Raw genomic sequence first — 21,162 nt, forward strand, 5'->3', positions numbered from 1 at the left:
GCTCCAATCGACTCATAGAGGAGCCGATCGTGTGAAAAAGGTACGGTTGCAAATCTTACATGGTGAGTTTGAATCTTTACAAATAAAAGAGATGGAGATGGTAGCGGAATATCACACAAAAGTAATGGCTGTCGACAACCAATTGAGACGGAATGGTGAAGAAATCACCGATGTTCGTGTCATGGAGAAGGTTCTACGAAGCCTAAATACAAAGTTCGAGATTATCGCCACAACGATCGAGGAGACACAAGATCTCGAGAACATGACAATTGAACAATTTATAGGCTCGTTACAAGCCTATGAAGAGAAAAAGAAAAGGAGGATGGAGCAAATAGAGACTGTTGAACAACTTCTCCAACTCAAAATCAAGGAGGAGAATAGTCGTGGACGTGAAAGAGGTTGTGGTGGTCGAGGCCATGGTGGAAGAGGTGAAGCCAACACCGATGTTTCTCAAAACTCGTCTGAATCCTCAAGAGGAAGAGAAGGTCGAGGTCGTGGAAGACGTGGTGGAAGGTCCGAGAGAGATAAATCTCAGAATATTATAATTGTAACAAATATGGACATTATGCGAATGAGTGTTACTCATCTCAAACAGAGTCGATTGATCGAAAGCATCAGGGCCGATCAACCGCTAGGACATCAAAAGCCCATCAAGGGCAATCCAATTATGTAGAGGAGAATGGAACCTTATTTATAATTTCAAAGGGAGAAGAAGAGAGTCAAGATAATATGTGATATCTTGACACAGGAGCCTCGAATCACATGTGTGGAAAACGCGAGATGTTTGTGGATTTGAACGAGATAAAAAAAGGTAATATTGCCTTTGGAGACAATTCTTTGGCCACCATCAAAGGAATAGGTAAAATTCTCCTTCGGTTAAAAAATGGAGAAAATCAATATATCACAAATGTTAATTACATTCCCAATGTAAAAAATAATATATTAAGTGTAGGAAAATTGTTAGAGAAAGGTTTTGAAGTTCAAATGAAAAACAATTGTTTGTATTTAAGGGATAATCATGAGAGACTTATTGTTAAAGTCTTCATGACCAAAAACCGAATGTTTCATTTGAATATATGTAATGATGTTCCAAAATGCTTGAAGACGTGTTATGAAAATCTCTCTTGACTATGGCATCTACGTTTCTGGCACCTCAATTTTGGAAGTCTAGAAGATTTTTCGAAGAAGAAGATGGTGCAAGGTTTACCACACATTCACAAGCCAAACCAAGTGTGTGAAGGGTGTTTGCTTGGCAAACATCATCGAAGTAGTTTTCCGAAGGAGTCTATGACAAGAGCAAAGAAGCCTTTAGAACTCATCCATGCCAATGTGTGTGGAATGATCAAACCAGAGTCTCATGATAAAAGTAAATATTTCCTTCTCTTTATTGATGATTTTTCTAGAAAAACATGGGTGTACTTTTTTAAGGAAAAATCAGAAGTATTTGAAATCTTCAAGAGATTTAAGGCACATGTGGAGAATTAAAGAAACCTTACAATCAAGGCCATGAAAACCGATCAAGGTGGTGAATTCACATCAAATGAGTTCAAATAATTTTGTGATGAAAAAGGCATCCAACGTCCGTTAACAGTCCTAAGGACACCGCAACAAAATGGCATGGTGGAGAGGAAGAATCGGACAATCTTGAACATGGCAAGAAGCATGCTAAAGACAAGAAGATGCCGAGGGAATTTTGGGCGGGGGCCATAGCTTGTGCGGTTTATTTGACAAATCGAACACCAATCAAAAGTGTGCTTGACAAGACGCCTCAAAAAGCATGGAACAGAAGAAAGCCCGGGATTGGTCACTTCAAGGTGTTTGGGAGTATTGCATATGCTCATGTGTCGGAAGAAAAAAGGACCAAGCTCGATGATCGAAGCGAGAAACTCATCTTCATCGGCTATGATGCAAGTTCAAAAGGTTATCGTCTTTACAATCCTTTGAATGGGAAGGTAATGATTAGTCGTGATGTTGTTTTTGATGAAGAAGCCTCTTGGGATTGGAATATACAAGAGGAGAAGTATAATTTCCTTCCATATTTTGAAGAAGACAATGAAAATGAGCCAACCAGGGATGAAATAGGTGAAGGTTTGCCCATTCCAGTGCCACCTCATTCGACCGATCGATCATCATCTGAAGGTTCATCCAGCGATTCGAAGAACGAAATTGGCCCAAGAGGAACTCAAAGTCTACGGGAACTTAATGAGGTAAATGAAAATCAAAATGACATAATTCTCTATTGTCTTTTTGGTGATTGTGAGCCTATTAGTTTCCAAGAAGCCATTGCAAGCATGAAATGGAAGGATGCAATGGATGAAGAAATTCGAGCGATAGAGAAAAATGACACATGGGAGTTGACCAAGCTTCCAAAAGGGCACAAACCGATCAGAGTGAAGTGGGTATACAAGACAAAGAGAAAAAGTCAATGGCGATGTTGAGAGGCACAAGGCGAGACTAGTTGTGAAAGGGTATAGTCAATGACATGGCATCGACTATGATGAAGTATTTGCCCCTGTTGTTCGCCTTGAAGCTATTCATTTGATTATTACTTTAGCAACCCATAATCATTGAAAGATACATCAAATGGATGTCAAATCAGCATTCTTGAATGGAATTCTTGAGGAAGAGGTCTATGTGGAACAACCATTGGGTCATGAAGTCAAGGGTGAAGAAGATAAAGTGCTTCGATTGAAGAAGGCACTTTATGGTTTAAAGCAAGCACCAAAAGCATGGAATTCGAAGATTGACAAGTACTTTCAAGAGAAAAAGTATATGAAGTGTCCTTATGAGCATGCCCTCTACATCAAAATGCAAGGTGAAAGCATACTAATCATTTGTTTATATGTTGATGATTTAGTATTTACCGAAAACAATCCTAGCATGTTTGATGAGTTCAAAAGAGAGATGGCAAAGGAGTTTGAAATGACGGACATTGGTCTCATAAGTTACTATCTTGGGATCGAGGTCAAACAAGGTGAAGATGGGATTTTTATATCCCAAGAGGGCTATGCTAAAGAAGTGCTCAAGACGTTCAATATGAATGATGCTAATCCAGTTGGAACACCGATGGAATGTGGAGTTAAAATCACTAAGCAAGATGGAGGAGAGAAGGTAAATTCTACATATTTCAAAAGCTTGGTTGGAAGTTTGAGATACTTGACATGTACAAGACCGGATATTCTTTATTCGGTTGGAATTATTAGTCGATTTATGGAGGAACCGACAGCAACACATTGCAAAATGGCAAAAAGGATACTTCGCTACATCAAAGGGATGATTGGGTATGGTCTTTCCTATGTCTCTTCTAGCAATTTTGATATTGTTGGTTATTGTGATAGTGATTGGAGTAGTGATTTGGATGATCGAAAGAGCACTACGGGGTTTGTGTTTTTTTATTGGTGAAACGGCGTTCACATGGATGTCAAAAAAGCAACCCATAGTCACATTATCAACATGCGAGGCAGAGTACGTCGCAGCAACTTCATGTGTATGTCATGCAATTTGGCTAAGAAACTTAGTGAAGGAGTTGAAGTTTCAAATGGAAGGTCCAATGGAGATTTTTGTTGACAACAAATCGGCCATTGCCTTAGCCAAAAATCTGGTATTTCATGGAAGGAGCAAGCACATTGATACCCGATTTCACTACATTCGGGATTGCATTACGAAGAAAGAAGTGGAACTCAAATATATCAAGTCACAAGACCAAGCGGCTGACATTTTCACAAAGCCCCTCAAGTTGGAGACTTTTATCAAAATGAGGAGTTTACTTGGTGTAACAAATCAAATTTAAGGAGGGGTGTTGAAAAGTTTGTCATTATTAAACTTTATTTGTGACATTTAGTGTGACTTTTGAGTTTTGTGACTTAGTTTTTTGTAAGCAATAGTGATTTTTGAGTTATAGGAGTTATGTGAGTTATGAGCATTTGATGACATTTATAGTTTTAAACCATTGACATTCCTATGATTATGTTTGTAAGCCTATATAAAGGCAGGCTTAGTTGAATGGAAAATATATAACTCATTTTTCATATTTGTCCTCCATGTTTTTTTTCTAACACTCTTATGGTTATATTGCTTATGATATTTACACAAAAAGCCAGTTACAAAGTAGAAAGTACAACACTGTGAAGTCGAAGTTAACAAACTCGAACCTCTCCATAATTACTTTTCATTCGGTTAAAATTACATTCTATGAGGAACAATTCCTACATTTTAAACAACTGTGTGATTCCGTTCTATTACTGATTCATTCAACAGCTATATATCAAAGGCATGTGATAATGGATTGCCTTGTAAATATTTTCACATTATTTTACACAGTTCTCTTAAGATTTTGCAATAAAATCAACTTTCATTTCTATGTCCTGAAGAAGCCATTAGGATACCAACAGCCAGCATAAACATTAACAACATGCTGATGAGCAAAGCATATGTTTTCTTCGATGATCTACGGTATTCTCCAAATAGAAGGATTCCCCAAAACGTGCTCACCAGTGGAAGCGCCTGAATTTATAAACACAACAATGTTACTGTTTTTTTTTTTTTTCGAGTTTAAGAATATTTGGGTGGGGATACAATCTCTAACCTTTGCGTCGAGGATATATATATATATAACCTCGATGACTAATTGAGTAAGCTCACGTTGACTATGAAACATTTATAAGATATTTACTATCCAATGTTATTTACTATTTCTCAATAACCACACATATTAGCATAAAAGTTTATTACTTTTCCATTTAGTTTCAGTTATTTTTGTCGTTATACTTTTAAAATGTTCATATTTAGTAGTTTATGTTAGTTTAATCCTTTTAAATTTCCTTATTTATCATTTTTTCTATCACAATTTCGGCATGACATTAGATTTAATAAATTTGGCAACTTTACATTAAAGGGCTTTTATTATGTATAGAATTTGTATCAAAAGTTTGGAAACAAGGAATATAATTGTCACATTTTTAAAGTACAATGGCTAAAATAGATATTTTAAAAACATATAAGGACTAAAATAAATTAAAGTTAAAAGTATAAATACTAAAATGGATAGAAAATAAATTTGGGTGTTATGGACTGCACCTAATCTTTTGTGGAGTCCTAGCAACACTCAATAACAATGTGTCATGTGGTAATTTTTTTTAGAAAAAATAAAATATTTTTATAAATATAGCAAAATGTTACTGTCTACTGTCTACCACTGATAGACTGATATTTTGCTATATTTGAAAATATTTCCAACATGTTGTAAGCATATGATGAACACTCACAAATAAATAATTAACAAAGGAATATTTGAGAGAACAATTTCACATTTATTTGAAAGACTTGTCAAACTTGGCTCTTTGTGTATTCTTCTTTGCACACTTGGATACTTTAAAATACAAAACAATCCTATTTATAGTATTCTTATAGGTCCTAACTCTCATACTTAAATACATAAAAAAAAAAAAATTCATATTAACCCCACTACTTTAATTCATGAAACTCTGATACCAACTGTCACAATCGCTCTTTCGGGAGCTTCTCTTAGCGATTGTGCGGTACTTGTTCCCGCTCACGAACAAGTCAGCCAATTCGAATACGGATTGCCAGTGGCACACCGAGTATCTCTCGCAACCTCCACCCCCGTTTTAGGGAAAACGGTTTTAGTAAATGGGTTTGGAGAAAAGATTTTCATAAGCAGTTTTTGTGAGTGTGAATAAAGAAAGAAAGATTGTAGTAGGCTAGAAAGCAATAAGCAACAACAACAGCTTTATAGAGTACTACTCCGGGTATGGGAAGTGATACTTAAATACTAAAACTCTTACATTAACTTAATTAACTCCCACCCTTTAATTTTGTCAACTCTCGTTAAATTAATTCATTATAACTCATCTAATTAAAATATGTTTAATTTTCAACATCGCCCCTTAAACATTTTTTTTGAAGACTTCAAGCAAAGTTCTCAACTTGTTAAACACATCAACTTGGAGTGGCTTCGTGAAAATATCTACAATTTGATTTTCAGTCTTCATATATTCAACTTGAACCTCCTTTCTTGAAATGCAATCTTTGATAAAGTGAAATCTTGTATCAATGTGCTTACTGCGATCACATGGAACACTGGATTCTTTGCTAGAGCAATTGTTGACTTATTGTCTACATGGATCATAGTAGCATCATCTTATAAAATTTCAATTGTCTTCAACAAATTACGTAACCAAACTACCTGACAAATACATGAGGTTGCAACAACATATTCTGCATCACAAGTAGATAATGTCACAATAGGTTGCATCTTAGAACTTCAAGTAAATACTCTCAAATGAGCAATGGATGGTGTTCTTCCTGTCCATGCTTATTCAGGCATTTTGTTCCACAAGCTTCTAGTAGGAGAACAATTAGACAAGTATACAACACATTCAATAGCTTGTGCCCAAAATTCTTTTGGCATCTTCTTACTTTTCAACATGCTTCGAGCCATATTGCGTATCATTCTGTTCTTCCTCTCAACAACACCATTTTGTTGAGGAGTCCATGGAACTGTCGATGAATTTCATTTTCTGCACAAAAATCTTTGAATTCATTTGAAGTGAATTCTCCTCCCTTGTCTAATCTCAAAGCTTTTATGTAATAACCTCTTTCCTTTGCAACAAGAGCTTTAAATCTCTTAAACATGCCAAATACCTTTGATTTCTCCTTGACAAAATAAACCCAAGTTTCTTGGCCAAAATCATCAATAAATAATAATAAATAATTATTCTTACCAAAAGAACTTGGTTTAATCGGTCCACAAAGATCATTGTGAACTAACTCTAGTAGTCTTCTTGCTCTTGAAGAAGATTCTTGTAGAAAACTCTTCCTTGCTTGCTTGCCATAAAGACAACCTTCATAAAAGTGATCTGAACATTTGGCATATGGCAGTCCATTCACCATGTTCTTCCTTACTAGTAGTCACAAGTCATCCAAGTTTAGATGTCCAAATCTCAAGTGTCAAATCTAAGATGGATCTTTCAAACATGACTTCAAACATTTAGCAACATCAGTTTGAATGTTTAATAAAAACATTTTATTGTTCGTCATTTGCATTTTAGCAATCATATTATCATGATTATCCCTTATCGAAAGACTATAATCCTTCAACAAAATATAATATCTTTTCTCTAAGAGTTGTCCCAAACTCAAAATATTGTGCTTCATATCAGGCACATAATAAACATTAGAGATAAACTCATGCTTCCCATTCTTCAAGTTGATCAAAATCTTACCTTTTCCTTTAACAGGAATTTTTATGGCATCACCAAATATGATGTTACTACTAGCGGATTCATCAAGTGTCACGAACATTGACTTACATCCACACATGTGATTGCTTGCACCACTATCAAGATATCATGCATTGTTCCACATGTTTCTTCACCTTTGCATGCTAGAAGCAAAGATGACTTACCACTTTCTTCATCTTTCTTAGCATAATTTACATTTTCTTCTCCTTTATTCCTGCATTCCCAAAAATAATAGCCAAATTAATGATAGTTATAACATTCAATCTTACTTTTTTCATTCATTCTTTTATTATTTGATCTTTCTCCATTTGACCTCGAATATTTTTGCCTTCCACGATCTCTTGATGAATTAGAGTTTGAATTACTCTGATCAAATTTTCTTTGATCATAATTTTCTCGATCTCGACCTCTAAAATCACCACATCCACGATCTCAATTGCCTTTTTCTTGGCTATATCTTCTTTATCTCTCAATTGTAACTTTGACTAAAAAAGTTGCTCAGTTGTCTATTTGTTCTTCTTGAGAAGCTTCTCTTTATGGGCTTGTAAGGAACCCATAAGTTGATCAACGAATATTGTACTCAAGTCTTTTGATTCTTCAGTAGCTACAATGATGAAATTGAATTTTTCATCCAATGAACGAAGTATCTTTATACTACACGCTTATCATTTATTGCTTCACCATATCTTTTCATTTCATTTACTATTGCTAGCAATCTTGAAGTATAATCTGAAACCAAATTAGACTCCTTTATATGTAGTGATTCATATCACCTCTCAGATTTTGGAGGCGAATTTTATTGACTCGATCTGCTCCTTTGTATCTATTCTCCAAAATTGTCATGCTTGATTTACAGTAGTTGCTCCAAAAAAACTTCTCAAAATCTGGATCATTGATGGCTTGATGAATGAAGTGAGAGCCTTTTGGTCTTTCTTTCTTGTATTTTGCAAAACTTCTCGTTGAGCTTGATTTAAAACCGCACCACTTTCTGGTTCTTCATAACCATTATTGACAATGTCCTATATATCTTGTGAACCAAGTAGAGCTTTTATACAAATACACTAACTGCTATAATTTTCTTTCGCTAAGTTGAGGCACTTGGAAGGGAACCAAATTGTTATTTGCCATTTGCAAAAATAATTCTTGCTTTTCAAACTCAAGCTCGGATACCACTTTGTTGGAAGCGTGTAATGGACACTCACAAATAAATAACTAACAAAGGAATATATGAGAGAAAACAATTTCACTTTTGTTTGAAGGACTCTTCAAACTTAGCTCTTTCATGTATTCTTCTCTACACACTTGGATGCTTTACAATACAAAACAATCTTATTTATGGGATTCTCATGGGTCCTAACTCTCATACTTAAATACATAAAAACCCACATTAACCCCAATACTTTAATTCATGAAACTTTCATAATTAAACAAATAAAACTCTTACATTAACTTAATTAACTCTCATCCTTTAATTTTACCAACTTTCATAAATTAATTCATCTATAACTCATCTAATTAAAACATGTTTAATTTTCAACACAACAGTTTTTTATTTAAAATAATTACTCTTATTTTTATTTTATTGTTAGTGTGGAAGGAAAAGAGAGCATGAATTAAATGCAACCTAGACTACACCTAAGATACATAAATTAAAATGATCGAAAGTCCACTGAAATAATATTAAAACATAGCATGCAAGACAAGGCTCTGTTGAGATTAAAAATAAATAAATATATAAAAGCATTGGAGCAAAAAAATTGACCTGCACAGCATCTGCTGCTGCATAACCAGCAGCTTGGCCACCCATAAACTGCAGACCATTGCCAAAGCCACACAAGAATCCAGCCAACAAGGCCCATCCTCTTCCATTCCAGTCATTCACATATGCCTTCAATGTTGTTTTTGGCGAGTTAAGTACGGGGCGGTAAAGGAAGACGACGTTGAGAACGATGGCTATAACGAAACAAGAAACCGAGAAGTAGAAAAATGCAGTGTAGACCGACAAGTGCGGAATGCCGTCGCTTAGCATGTGCCATTGATCGTTTGTTGCCAGATTGAAAGCCGGCGAGAAGAGAGAAAAGCAAACACCAGCAAAGAAAGTTATGGACAGTCCAATGAATGTGCTCTTACCAAACACCTGCAAGTTTGGATCAAAATGTTATTTGAATTGGATTTATTTCCTACTTAAGATTAGGAAGATTATCGATACTTTTAATTAGTTTCTATTGAAATCTAGACATTTTAATTTAATCCCCTTCGTCTTTGAGTATCAAAATTTTACATTTTTACTCTTATTTTTTGAGTTTTGTTTTCGCCTCTAAATTTCTAAATTTGAATATTTATACTTTAATTATTGATTTTCTATTAAATATTTACTTTTGATCCTTAGTGTATTAATATCTATTAATTAATTTAAAAGAATTATAATTATTTAATTTCACTCATTTTTCATCACTATTAAGATTAATTTTAAAATTACACTACATAATTATTGTAAATTGTAAATTCATTAACTAAATGTTAACTCCAACGACCAAAGTGAACCTTTACAAAAACTCAAGGATAAAAGTGTATAATATTGAAATTTAGGGACCAAATAAAAACTAAACTCAAAACTTTGGAGTAAAGTTGTAATATTTAAAGGGATCAAACGGAAATTAAAATTAAATTTTAAAGGTAAAAGTATGAAATTTTGAAACCAGATCAAATGGAAACTAAATAAGCTATTAATCACTCCCAAATTTTTTCTTGCCCCAAAATTTCACAATGAAGGGTATTACATACTTTAATGGATCTTCTATTCTCGAGTTGAACAAGAAAATCTGCAGTCCCAGCTTTTGCCTTCAGTGAAGAATAATTAGCACTTTCCAAGTCTGCTGATTCAATTATATATAGATGTCAAAATAACACAAAAAAACCACAAACTTCTATTTTTTTCTTACACAAGGATGACTGAAGAAGTAATCATATTGCTCCAAATTAAAAATTTTACCCTTGCTTGATTTAGGAGGAACATCAGTTGTGCTGTCAAAATTGGATTAAGAATTTTATTATCAAACAAATATGATGTTGAAGGAAAACAATCAAACTAATAAACTGCTTTCCCTCTATCTGTATGTGGATGTAGCTAACACACTGTTAATGAACCACGTAAATTTCTGTATCAATTCTCTACTATTTACGTTTTTCAACTTATCTTTATTTATCGATTCTATAACAGTATATAATATGAACAAGATCATAAAATCAACAAAATGACGAAAACGTACTTGGATTCTTGGTTCATGTCGGCAGACAAACTTTGGAGTTTTGATTTGTTATCAGCTGTGTTGGATGAGTGAACAGCAGAGCCAAGACAAACAGCAATCAAAAAGCAAGCAACACCAGGGAAAAGTATCTCAGCTTTATTGATTTTGTCATCAAGAAAGTAGTTCAAGGTTGTACCTAGTTCAAGAAAATGGTATATAATATACATTTTTTAGTGACATATTTTTAGTATTGATATGTTAGATTATTATTCTTTCACTTGAAAGATATATAAAGAGAAATGGAGTAAGAAATTATAGACTGGATATATAGAGAAAGAGACCTATAACAACTGTTATACTTGCAGTGATGACTTCTGTAACTGATAAACCAACAAAAGCCCAAGCATATTGAGTTGAAAGATTTCCAAGACTTAGTACTATTCCACCTGCCATAGCAAACATGACGGAAGGCCAATTATCCTGCATATAACAAAACTTTACTACATTATAAACCTATCATTTATAACATGGCTTTACAAATATGTTTACTTTTAAAACGAGTTAGATGGTTTAAATCTCATTTTGATCCCAAACTATCGAGTTTGTTTCATTTTGGTCCTGGAGCTTTTAAAAGGCTTGTTCTGGTCCTTAAAATTTTTTGTTGGAATGGTTTGAATATGTTATCTGGCGTTTCAAATGACCAAAGCATAAGGTCTCGTTGACTAGTCAGTGAGTCAACGTCAACGCCCTTGGAACCTAAATTGTATTTATATTTTATGTTATTTACGATTACAGTTGTAGGATTTACAAAGGTTTCATATATGAACCCTCTAATTCTTTTAGCACCTCTACGGTCTGTATTATCTATATTTCTCTCTAATAACAAATTGATCTCTCCCTCTGCCTACAGATGTAGCTAACATATCATTAGTAAACCACGTAAATCCCTGAGTCAATCTTTACTGTTTATATTTTCTCGCTTTCTTTATTTGTCGATATCATAATACTTTTAAACAACAACCATGCATTTATACAAATGCTCATCTCTAACTTATATGACTTGAAATTGTGTTCATATTCACATGCTACTCCACCAAAGTTATGCCATTAATAGGACCAAAATAATATACATTTTAAAAGTGTAGGAATCAAAATACAATAAACTTGAAAGTTTTGAAGGTAAAATGGGATTTTTAAACCAAGCAAAACAGAGAGAGTATGATGAAAGAAAGCCTGTATATGAAAATTTGGAGAAAATAGAGGAAAGAAATGAACCTGAGAAAGCTGTTGGATAAAATTAGGATGATGATGAGAGGATTTTCCAATCTCACCAAAGGTTAAAGCAATGATTAGAGCAGCTAATAAGTTGGTTATGGAATAATCAAGATAAGTATGCTGAGGAAGACGCCCTCGTCGTTCAAGCAGAGTCAAAAGTGCAGGCCATGTTCCTAATAATAAAAGTGCCATTACCATACATGCTATTGCACCTCCTTTACTCTCCACCACATACATCTTTTTAACCTCCAAACAAATCCCTGCACACATCCAACATATACTAATTGATCTGTCCGCCATTAAAACATCCCAAGCTAAGTATAACTCAACTGGTTAAGTTGTTATAATCAATAAATTAGAGGTTCGAATTCTCATCTCCATGCATGGTTGAATTAAAGGAAAACAAATTCCAAATAGCAAGATGGCATAGGTCGGAGGGATGTTGTAGCTTTAAGAGATCATAGGGCGCGGAGTCTAAATTTACTACACTACAACAACTATACCACCCTAGAACTCCTCCACAAAGAGGATTAGTTGATTGACTAGATTGAGACTTTCTTCGATAAGAGAAAAGTATGGTTCACAAAAGGTTGCAAAGTAGTACGCTTAGTTCACGTTCTATCTTAGCAAGGTCTAACTAATCATATATTAATTAATCACTCCATCATTAAAGCATCCCCATCTGAACATAACTCAACTAGTTAAAGTGTTGTAATCCAAAAGTTAGAGGTTTGAATCTCCATCTTTATGCATAAAAAAATCAAGTTGACATGTGGGCATAGGTGGGTGGGATGTTGTAGCTTTAAAAGATAGGGCTTGGAGTCTAAATTATTACACTATAACAACTATACCACACTGGAACTCCTCCACAAAGTAGATTAATTGATTGACTAGACTGCCACTCTCTTTGATATCCATCACTTTCTAAGAAAAAGAAAATAGCAAGAATCATAAGAGAAGTGAGTTTCACAAAATATTGGGAAGTAGTACGCCCAGTTCACGAGATTCTATATAATAAGCTAATGTCCAATTATACTCATATTAAGAAGAGTTTGATCTGGCTTAGAAAGAACAATATCGGTATCCATATTCTTAACACTGACAAGAGTTGAATATTGTTTTCAAGAAGCTTGGCAGAAGAAAACTGGTTAACATATTAAAATCTGAACAAAAAGAAGAGACCTTTACAAATGGCAATCAGAGTATAGCTTGATGTATAAGACAAATAATCTCAACTAAATTAGGAGATTTGAATTATTGCTGAAATAATAACACTGTGAATAACAAACAAATCAATGATAATAAAAACATTGCAAGACTTAAATACGAGACTTCCCTAGACCACCTACTCTAATACCATATTTGATAGTATAGAGTTTCATCTTAAAATCAATTGAGAAGCTCATCTATTTTATAAGGGGTGTAAGATCCCTTGATTTTTTCAATATGGGATTCTCAACATGCCCTCTCAAGATGGTGTTTCTCTTGGGTTCACCATTCTTGATCCGATCACAATTTTTTTTTATTGGACTAGATACTCGTTTGGACTTTATGGACTCTGATATCATATTAAATCACCAATTGACCTAAAAACTTAAGTTGATGGATGAAGGTAAATTTAATTATATATCATCTAACATTAATTTTTTGGATTTGGCTAAGATTTCAACCATTGTACTAAGAAAAATACAATTCATGGTAAGAAATAGAGAGAAAATAAGTTTAATTTTTAAATACCAAAAACAAAAAACGAAATGATTACCCAAATGAGTCAAAGTTATCGAAACATAAATTAAATCCCAACCCCTAAACGCCCAAAAAGCAACACTCTCCGCAATTTCAACAACCATAGAAACTAAACAAGTTACATTTACAGGTGGAATCATATATACAACTCGAATATGAAAGATGGAAGCAATAAAAGAAATTCCAAGTTTAACATCACACTTTACAATCAAAGAAATATCGAAATCTCATACCAGAAAAAAAAGGATAAGAAACGAACCAAGCGATCGGAGAAGATGATTATGAAACCCAGTAGGAGGAGATGAAATTGCTCGACTGTGAACGGAAGTCCACGCACATGGCTACAAATTGGAATCTAAAAGAATGATTCTCTTCCTCTAAGTTATAAATTTGTAGTTTCCACAAAATAGTCAAAGATTCCGGTTGCGTATTGATGATACATGTTGACTTTAGGATCACAACTTTCACAATTACAAATTACATCTTAAAATACAAATTTTCTCCCATGTACTTTGTGACTTGTTTAGTCCTCAAAAGTGCGCATAGGTCAACATAACTGGCATTGTATTGCTTTTTAAGAGTCGTTTGTATTTTAGGAAGGTAGATAATCAGGATTTTAAATGCTTAAAATTATAGATAATTGGAATTATAGATGTTTAACATTTTTAAGTCGAGAATATTTTGATAACTATGTTTATCTAAAAACTACTCAGGAATATTTTGAATTTACATAATGTTCCAAGAATACCCTTATGACTAATTAATTGGATATAATTTGAACTAATATAACATATTTGTTTTTATCAATTTGATTTTTTTAAAATTAATATAATTTATATTATTTTTATATGTTATTTTTCTCAACAAAATAATATATCATAATTTAAAATTTTTTTATAAAATAAATATTAAATTAAATTTATATTTGAATATATTATTAAAAATAAAAAGAATTACGATATAACTAATAAATTGGGTCGAAATTATCTAGTTTAATTATATAATGTAAATAAAAATTAACATATATACATAAAGGAAGGACAAAAATGTGGAATGGGGATGCCTTCATCCCAAGAATTTAAAAAACTCTCCGAATGATTGGGAATCTCCAGATGCCAGGACATCTTACAATACCCAAAACAAAAGGTCCAAAGTCATGGGTTTAGAGATTTAAATTCTCATAGCCCATTTTCTATATTAATAAAATGTCTATATTCAATGTGTGTAATTTAAAAAAAAATAAAATAATAAAAATTAGGACGAGTTTGAGAATCGTTTAGGATCGTTTGATAACTATTTGATTTTTTTACTTTTTAGTTTTTGAAAATTAAGCCTATAAGCACACATTTCTTCTCTAAATTAATCAGTTTTTTATCTACTTTCTACCAATGTTTTCAAAAATCAAGCAAATTTTTTAAAACTAAAAAAATTGTTTTTAAAAATGTTTTTGTTTTTGTTTCTAGAATTTGACTAAGACTATAACTCATGTATTTAAGTAAGATGCAAATCAAGGAAAGAAATTGAGAGAAACTATGCTTAACTTTGAAAACCAAAAACTAAAAATTGGTGTTTGAAAATTAAGTCGATAAACACCATTTCATCTATTGATTTCTATGGTTTGTTGTCTACATCGTATTTTAAGAATCCAAAGTAAAATTTGAAATTAAAACTAAGGCCTCGTTTTGTAACCATTTTAATTTTGGTTTTTTTTTTTTAAATTAAGGTTCTAAACTCTACTTCCACACCTAAATTTATAGATTGTGTAGTCTACTTTCTCCCAATTTTTCATAAACTAAGCCAAATTCTAAAACCTAAAAAAAGTAGTCTTTGAAGTCTTGTTTTTGTTTCTAAATTTTGACTAAGAATCTAAATGTTAAGGAAAGTGAAAACCACGGTATGAAATTTGGGAGAAAACAAAACATAAATTTGTTTTTAAAAAAAACATAAAAATAAAAATAAAATGGTTACCTATTTTTAAAAACTTGTATTTATTTTTAGAATTTTGCAAAAGATTGAGAAGCATACAAAGAAATTTTTTTAAAAAAAAAAAAAACATTACAAACTTGTCAAAAAAAGGAAATTTGTTTTAAATGGGAAAACTACTGAAAATATTTTCAAATATAGCAAAATGACACCGTCTATCAGTGATAGATGATAGTAGTCTAATGTCATCATTTTGGCTATATATGTAAATATTTTAGTTTGTTTTACTATATTTCAAAATAGCGTTCAAACAAACCTAATTTTCAAAAATAAAAAATTCAGGCCCCATTAGGTAACCTTTTTTAAAAAAAAAAAAAAAAAACATATAAATGACTCTTTTATTGGGTTAGTGTCCTAATTCTCTCGAAGTCTCGTTGTTTGTAATTATGCACATTATTTTATGAATAAAATAACTGTTATTTCATTCTGACATTTACTCATATCCAATAAACAAAGTTTCAAGTTATCTTATATACACTTAAGCATGTATATGTGATATACAAGTGGATCATGACTTAAGTGATGACCTAAATAAGTCTGTAGTATAAGGATTAAGGTGGGATACCTGATCCTGGTGACACTACGGATGCAGCCCACTTTGTAGAGGTTTGCAAGTGTTAAACTACTACAGATGGTAGATCCTAACCATATATGGAGACATGCGAGCGGGGTGTCCTATACAAAGAGTTTGTATAAGACCGGACCATGACATGGCTAGACTCTGTATATAACGCCGTTGATACTAGAGACTTACATCTCACCTAAACGACCATAGGTGACACAACCTCAATCTTGAGTGTTTTAGAAACTCCTGCCTTTGAGGGCAGTCCCTTGATTAGTATGGGTGAGAGTAGCCAAATTGCCGACTCAACATGCCTACCTTTTTGGAGACTTGTCTGATCTGGGAGCTGGGAACTCACTTACACACGATGGAATTCACTCTTTTCCCGAAGTAGGGATAAATAGAGAGATTGCTCCCTTCAGGGCTGATTCCGGGGCTTGAACATAGTGGCCACAGCTTCTCTTTGGAAGAGAGGACTCAGTCATAGTAGGACTATGACTTATGTTCATTAAAGGGATCAGTGGTACTTAAGGAATTAGATGTAACTACAGGGGCATAACGGTTATTGGCCGAGCTGTACTTACGAGTGACCTGTGAAGGGTTGTCGCACTGTTGATTGGTTAAGATGGACACATAATATATCTGTAGTAAGAAGAGTTCAGCTGTTGGTCTTTAGTGGAATGTCTGGCAGATAACGGATGGTGGATCCCGTGGCTAAAAAGTTTAGTCAGTTATTTACATACCGTTGAAGTTTCAAGCTACAAGTCCATAAAGTCCCCTTGGTAGCTCAATGAATAGAAAAAGAGCTATGGTTTGTATGATTCATGAGATGAAATATTAAACTATAGGTTATAAATATATTATGGTAAGTTAGTTATCATTTATACTTATAATAATATTAATTATTAGATAATCATATCTTTTTCTCAAATAATCAATTAAGTGGAAGGTTATTGGTGGTTTCATGGTAGCCATGAGATAAAAGGAAAAATGTTTTCCTATTTTTAGTAATGTTAATGTTGGTAAAATTTTATGAATTTGAGATTTCCTCTCTCAGAAATATTCTCACAGAAGTTGTCAAGTAAATAGGATTTACTAAGCGACAGCTTGGATAAGGTAAATGATCGTGGAGTGTTAATAGGCGATAGACACTCGGCTAAGCGATGAGCTAAACGATCGCATAGTTTTTGCTAGACGATCACTTAGCTTTTCCTAAACGATTGGGCATCGACCTATATGATAGGTTCTGCCATCTCCCACTTGCTCAATCGTTTACACGATTGTGTTTCCTCCGTTGTTCTGCCTCAAACCAAGTCCACACAAAGTCCACCCTCTAGATTCTCATACCAAGAATACCAAGGTAGTCTTCTTGGGTGTGTCATACTCAACTCGACATTGTCGAGGTTCTGTGGAGGTCGTTGTTGTTGATCAGAGTGTTCGTGAACTAGGCGATTGCTGAGTTCGAGCGCGCGTTGTTTGTGTAGTGTAGTGGTCGTGTTGGACGAGCATTCATGTGTAGTTGTGATCGAGCGTTCGTGATCAAGGACCTTGCAAATGAGTCGACAAATATGTGTTACTCTTGTCCTTGATCTGTTGTTGAACATGTTATAATTTTTGTATTGAATGCATAATCGTATGTTTCTGTTTTTTATTGTTATTGTAAAGTTCATGTATGATTGTAATTTAGAATGATCTTTCTGCTCCTCATGGAAATCCTCGTGTTCGATTTCCTTCATCTTTCACGTTTAAATCTCTTATTTTGATATTTAATTTTTACTCATAATTTTCAAATACCAAAAATAAAAAACGAAATGGTTACGTAATATAGGATCTCAATGTTTAAATTTTGTACATTTTCACTTTTTTCAGCCCATTGTCTCAGCCTATATATGCATTACTGTAGTAACGAGATCTTCTGACACATGGGAGAAATTTGTAAGAACCAAAATTTCGAATATCATTGTTGTGTCGTGGTAAAATCACTTCCTTGAAACCAAATTTCAGTGCGACTTCGGTGCTAAATCGTGTATGTTGGTGTCTCCCCAAGGTTAACATAACTCCCCAATTCAAGTGTGCACTCGCTGGAATTAGAAATGGAATCATCAGGAAAAGAATTCTCAGAACAGTGTTAAGAAGGGAGAAAATAGCAGAGAAGAGATGTAGATAACTTTTTGTGTCTCTCAATCGAAAAAGCTTTTCTGCATAGGTGAAGAACACAACAGCTAGCTGGACAGAATAAATGGCCAACAAGCTGAAAATTAAATAGCCAACGGATCTAAAATAGAAAACTTTAATTAAATTATAAAACGGTAACATTTTAAAAGAAAATGTAGTAAAAATTAGATCTTTTTTGTCGCAAGCGCAGTTACCCGAACTTGCCTGCTCGAACGGCAGCGACAGTAGCAGGCGCATGGGAAAAGGTTATATCTTCCACCACATCCATAATTTGGAGGCTTTTTTACACTCCTTTATATTTATACACACTCTCAATTGTCAAAACTTCCAATGTGGGACAAGTTACTCCCAACCCCTTTTACTTTTGCTATGAGCCTTGGGCCACTAGCCATTCCCAACAATCTCCCATGAATGAATGGTATAGTAAATTAGTTTGAAAATAAAAGAAATATAAAACACTATTTTTGAGCAAAGATAGGAGGATAAACTTAAACATCAATATCTTACGATTTGAATTGATGCATAGTAAAGTAGGGCAACAACTTTGTTAGAGAGACTGAATTACCTCTTGAAATTTCAATAACTATCGTTGAGACCTCTACAACACGTTTCACTCCTTAAATTTTCTCAATTTCGCGATATAGAGTGTGTTGTTTAGGCCATATACATTAACCTCGGGTGACGTGAGAGCTCTAGGAAAAGACTTTGAAACTTTTCCATAAAAGGCGGCCACACCTTCACAATCACGTTATTGCTTCATCAAGTCTGTCAAAGACAAACCACTAAAAAATCGAGAGCTATGAAGACTTCCACAACTATACGTCAAGTCCATATCAAGACCATCCAAATAAAGGGCTATGGAAATTTCGTGGGTCTGAGTCTCATGTTTACTAAGGATTCTTGAATTATTCTCCTTGTTAAACTTTTAGTTAGAAGATCTGTCAAATTCCTCTCAGACTTGACATATTCCAAGGAGATAATTCCTTTTTTTTAATAACTATTTCACAACTTCATGCCTAAGACGTATATGGCTTCTTTTGTCGTTATACACACTATTCTTGGTCATTCCTATGGCTGCTTATAAATCGTAGTGTAAAAAGACCAGTATTGATGTCCCCCACAATCGTATATCTTCCAGTAGGCTTCTAAGCCACTCTACCTCTTGTCAAGCTAACTCTAGAGCAATAAAATCAGATTCCATGGTGGACCTAGCTATGTAAGTCTATTTTGTAGACTTCTATGAAATAGCTCCTCCGCCTAGTAAGAAAACATATTCACTATTGAAGCTTACTTCGTCATTGTCTGTAACCCATTGGCATCACAATACCCTTCTAATATGGCAGTGAATTTATTAAAGTGCATACCAAGGTGGATCATATTTAAATGATAACCTAAACGGTCTGTAGTAGATGGATAAGGCTTCGTCATATAATTGTTATTTTATGAGTATATACTCAATCCAATAAACTAAGATCTTAGGTTATTTTATGTAATTTAAACATATATATAGAGACATATAGGTGGATCATATTTAAATGATAACCTAAACGGTCTGTAGTAGATGGATAAGGCTGGGTACCTTATCCTGGTGACACTACGGATACGACCCGTTTTGTAGATGTTACAAGAGTTTGTATAAGATCGGATCACGAAATGACTAGTCTCATTATATAACGTCGTTAATAGTAAAGACTTACATTTCACCAGAATGACCATAGGTGACATGACTTGAATCCTGACTGTATTGTGAACTCCTACCCATGAGGGCTGATTCCGGAGCTTGAACAATGTGGCCAGCTACATAAGACGGGATTCACCCCTTTCCTAATGTCGGGGTAAGTAGATAAATTGCTCCCTTAAGGCTGATTTCGGGGCTTGAACAATGTGGTCACACCCTTTCTTGGCCTGAGAGGGACTTGGTCATAGTTGGACTATGACTTATTGTTCATTAGAAGGATCAGTGGTACTTAAGGAGTTAAATGTAACTACAGGGGCAAAACGGTAATTTTGTCGCAGTTGTATTTACGAGCAATTTGTGAAGGGTCATTGCACTGTTGATTATCCAATGGATACAGAAATATATATGTAGGGCGAAAAGTGCTGTTGTCGATCTTTAGTGGAGTGACCGACAGTTAATAGATGTTGGGTAATTTAATTAAAGAGTTTAATCAATTATATAAGTACCATTGAAGCTTTAATCTATAGGTCCATAAAGTTCCCTCTATAGGTCAACAGGGATTATTGAGAATTAATTTTGGATTAATTTAAATTGTTCAAATTAATTGAGGGAATTAATTATATATGATATAATGAATTAAATTAATTATATGTGATATAATTAATATAATGTATTCAATACATAATAACATAAAGGTTACTTTGAAAGGGATTAAATATTTGAATATGATTCAAATACTAATTATATGAATGAATTTCGTATACTTAAATTTAATATAAATATGATTTATGTTAAATACCATAAATGGTAGAGATGAATTAAATATTTGAATATGATTCAAATATTAGTTATATAGATGAGATTCATATAATTGAATTTAGTATAAATGTGATTTATATAAAATACCATGCATTGTTGAGAGAAAATAAAACTATAAGTTATATTGAATTTGATACAATATAAAAACTATAGGTTATGTGTTATATTTGACATAACATATAGTGTATATATATATAATTATTAATTAAATTATATTAATTTTAGATTTAATTTAATTAAAGGGAGGGGGTTACAACTCCATCCTCTTAATTCTCTCTCAACCAGACGTGAGTTTTCAGTTTTTTTATGGACGCTCATCTTCTTTCTCTGGCTTCCCAAGAGAAATCTCTATAGTTTTTTCTCAATGGAATTCACATAGAAGAAAAAGTATTTTTCTTTCTCCTCTCAAATCTC

At 33.5% G+C, this 21,162-nt stretch overlaps 1 protein-coding gene across 4 annotated transcripts; it reads right to left on the minus strand.

Annotated features, from left to right (window-relative positions):
* Positions 1-4,136: 4,136 nt before the first annotated feature.
* On the minus strand, positions 4,137-14,071 carry LOC120084532 (ureide permease 1-like). Of its 4 annotated transcripts, none has more exons than XM_039040326.2 (8): positions 13,791-14,071; positions 11,786-12,045; positions 10,852-10,990; positions 10,532-10,706; positions 10,255-10,286; positions 10,047-10,135; positions 9,025-9,399; positions 4,137-4,503 (listed from the first exon to the last, which is right to left on the minus strand). In XM_039040326.2, exons 2-8 carry the CDS (start codon positions 12,020-12,022, stop codon positions 4,345-4,347), a joined length of 1,206 nt encoding a protein of 401 aa, XP_038896254.1. In that variant the 5' UTR covers positions 12,023-12,045; positions 13,791-14,071; the 3' UTR covers positions 4,137-4,344. The 4 variants fall into 4 exon arrangements, with proteins under 4 accessions (XP_038896254.1, XP_090174358.1, XP_090174357.1 ...); XM_090318232.1 differs by having other exon boundaries at positions 13,765-13,990; XM_090318231.1 differs by having other exon boundaries at positions 10,047-10,138; positions 13,765-13,990.
* Between the last annotated feature and the right edge of the window lie 7,091 nt (positions 14,072-21,162).

Source organism: Benincasa hispida, chromosome 9, assembly GCF_027475165.1.
Source record: "Benincasa hispida cultivar pf3 chromosome 9, pf3_genome.v1.1, whole genome shotgun sequence".
NCBI classification, from domain to species: Eukaryota; Viridiplantae; Streptophyta; class Magnoliopsida; order Cucurbitales; family Cucurbitaceae; genus Benincasa; species Benincasa hispida.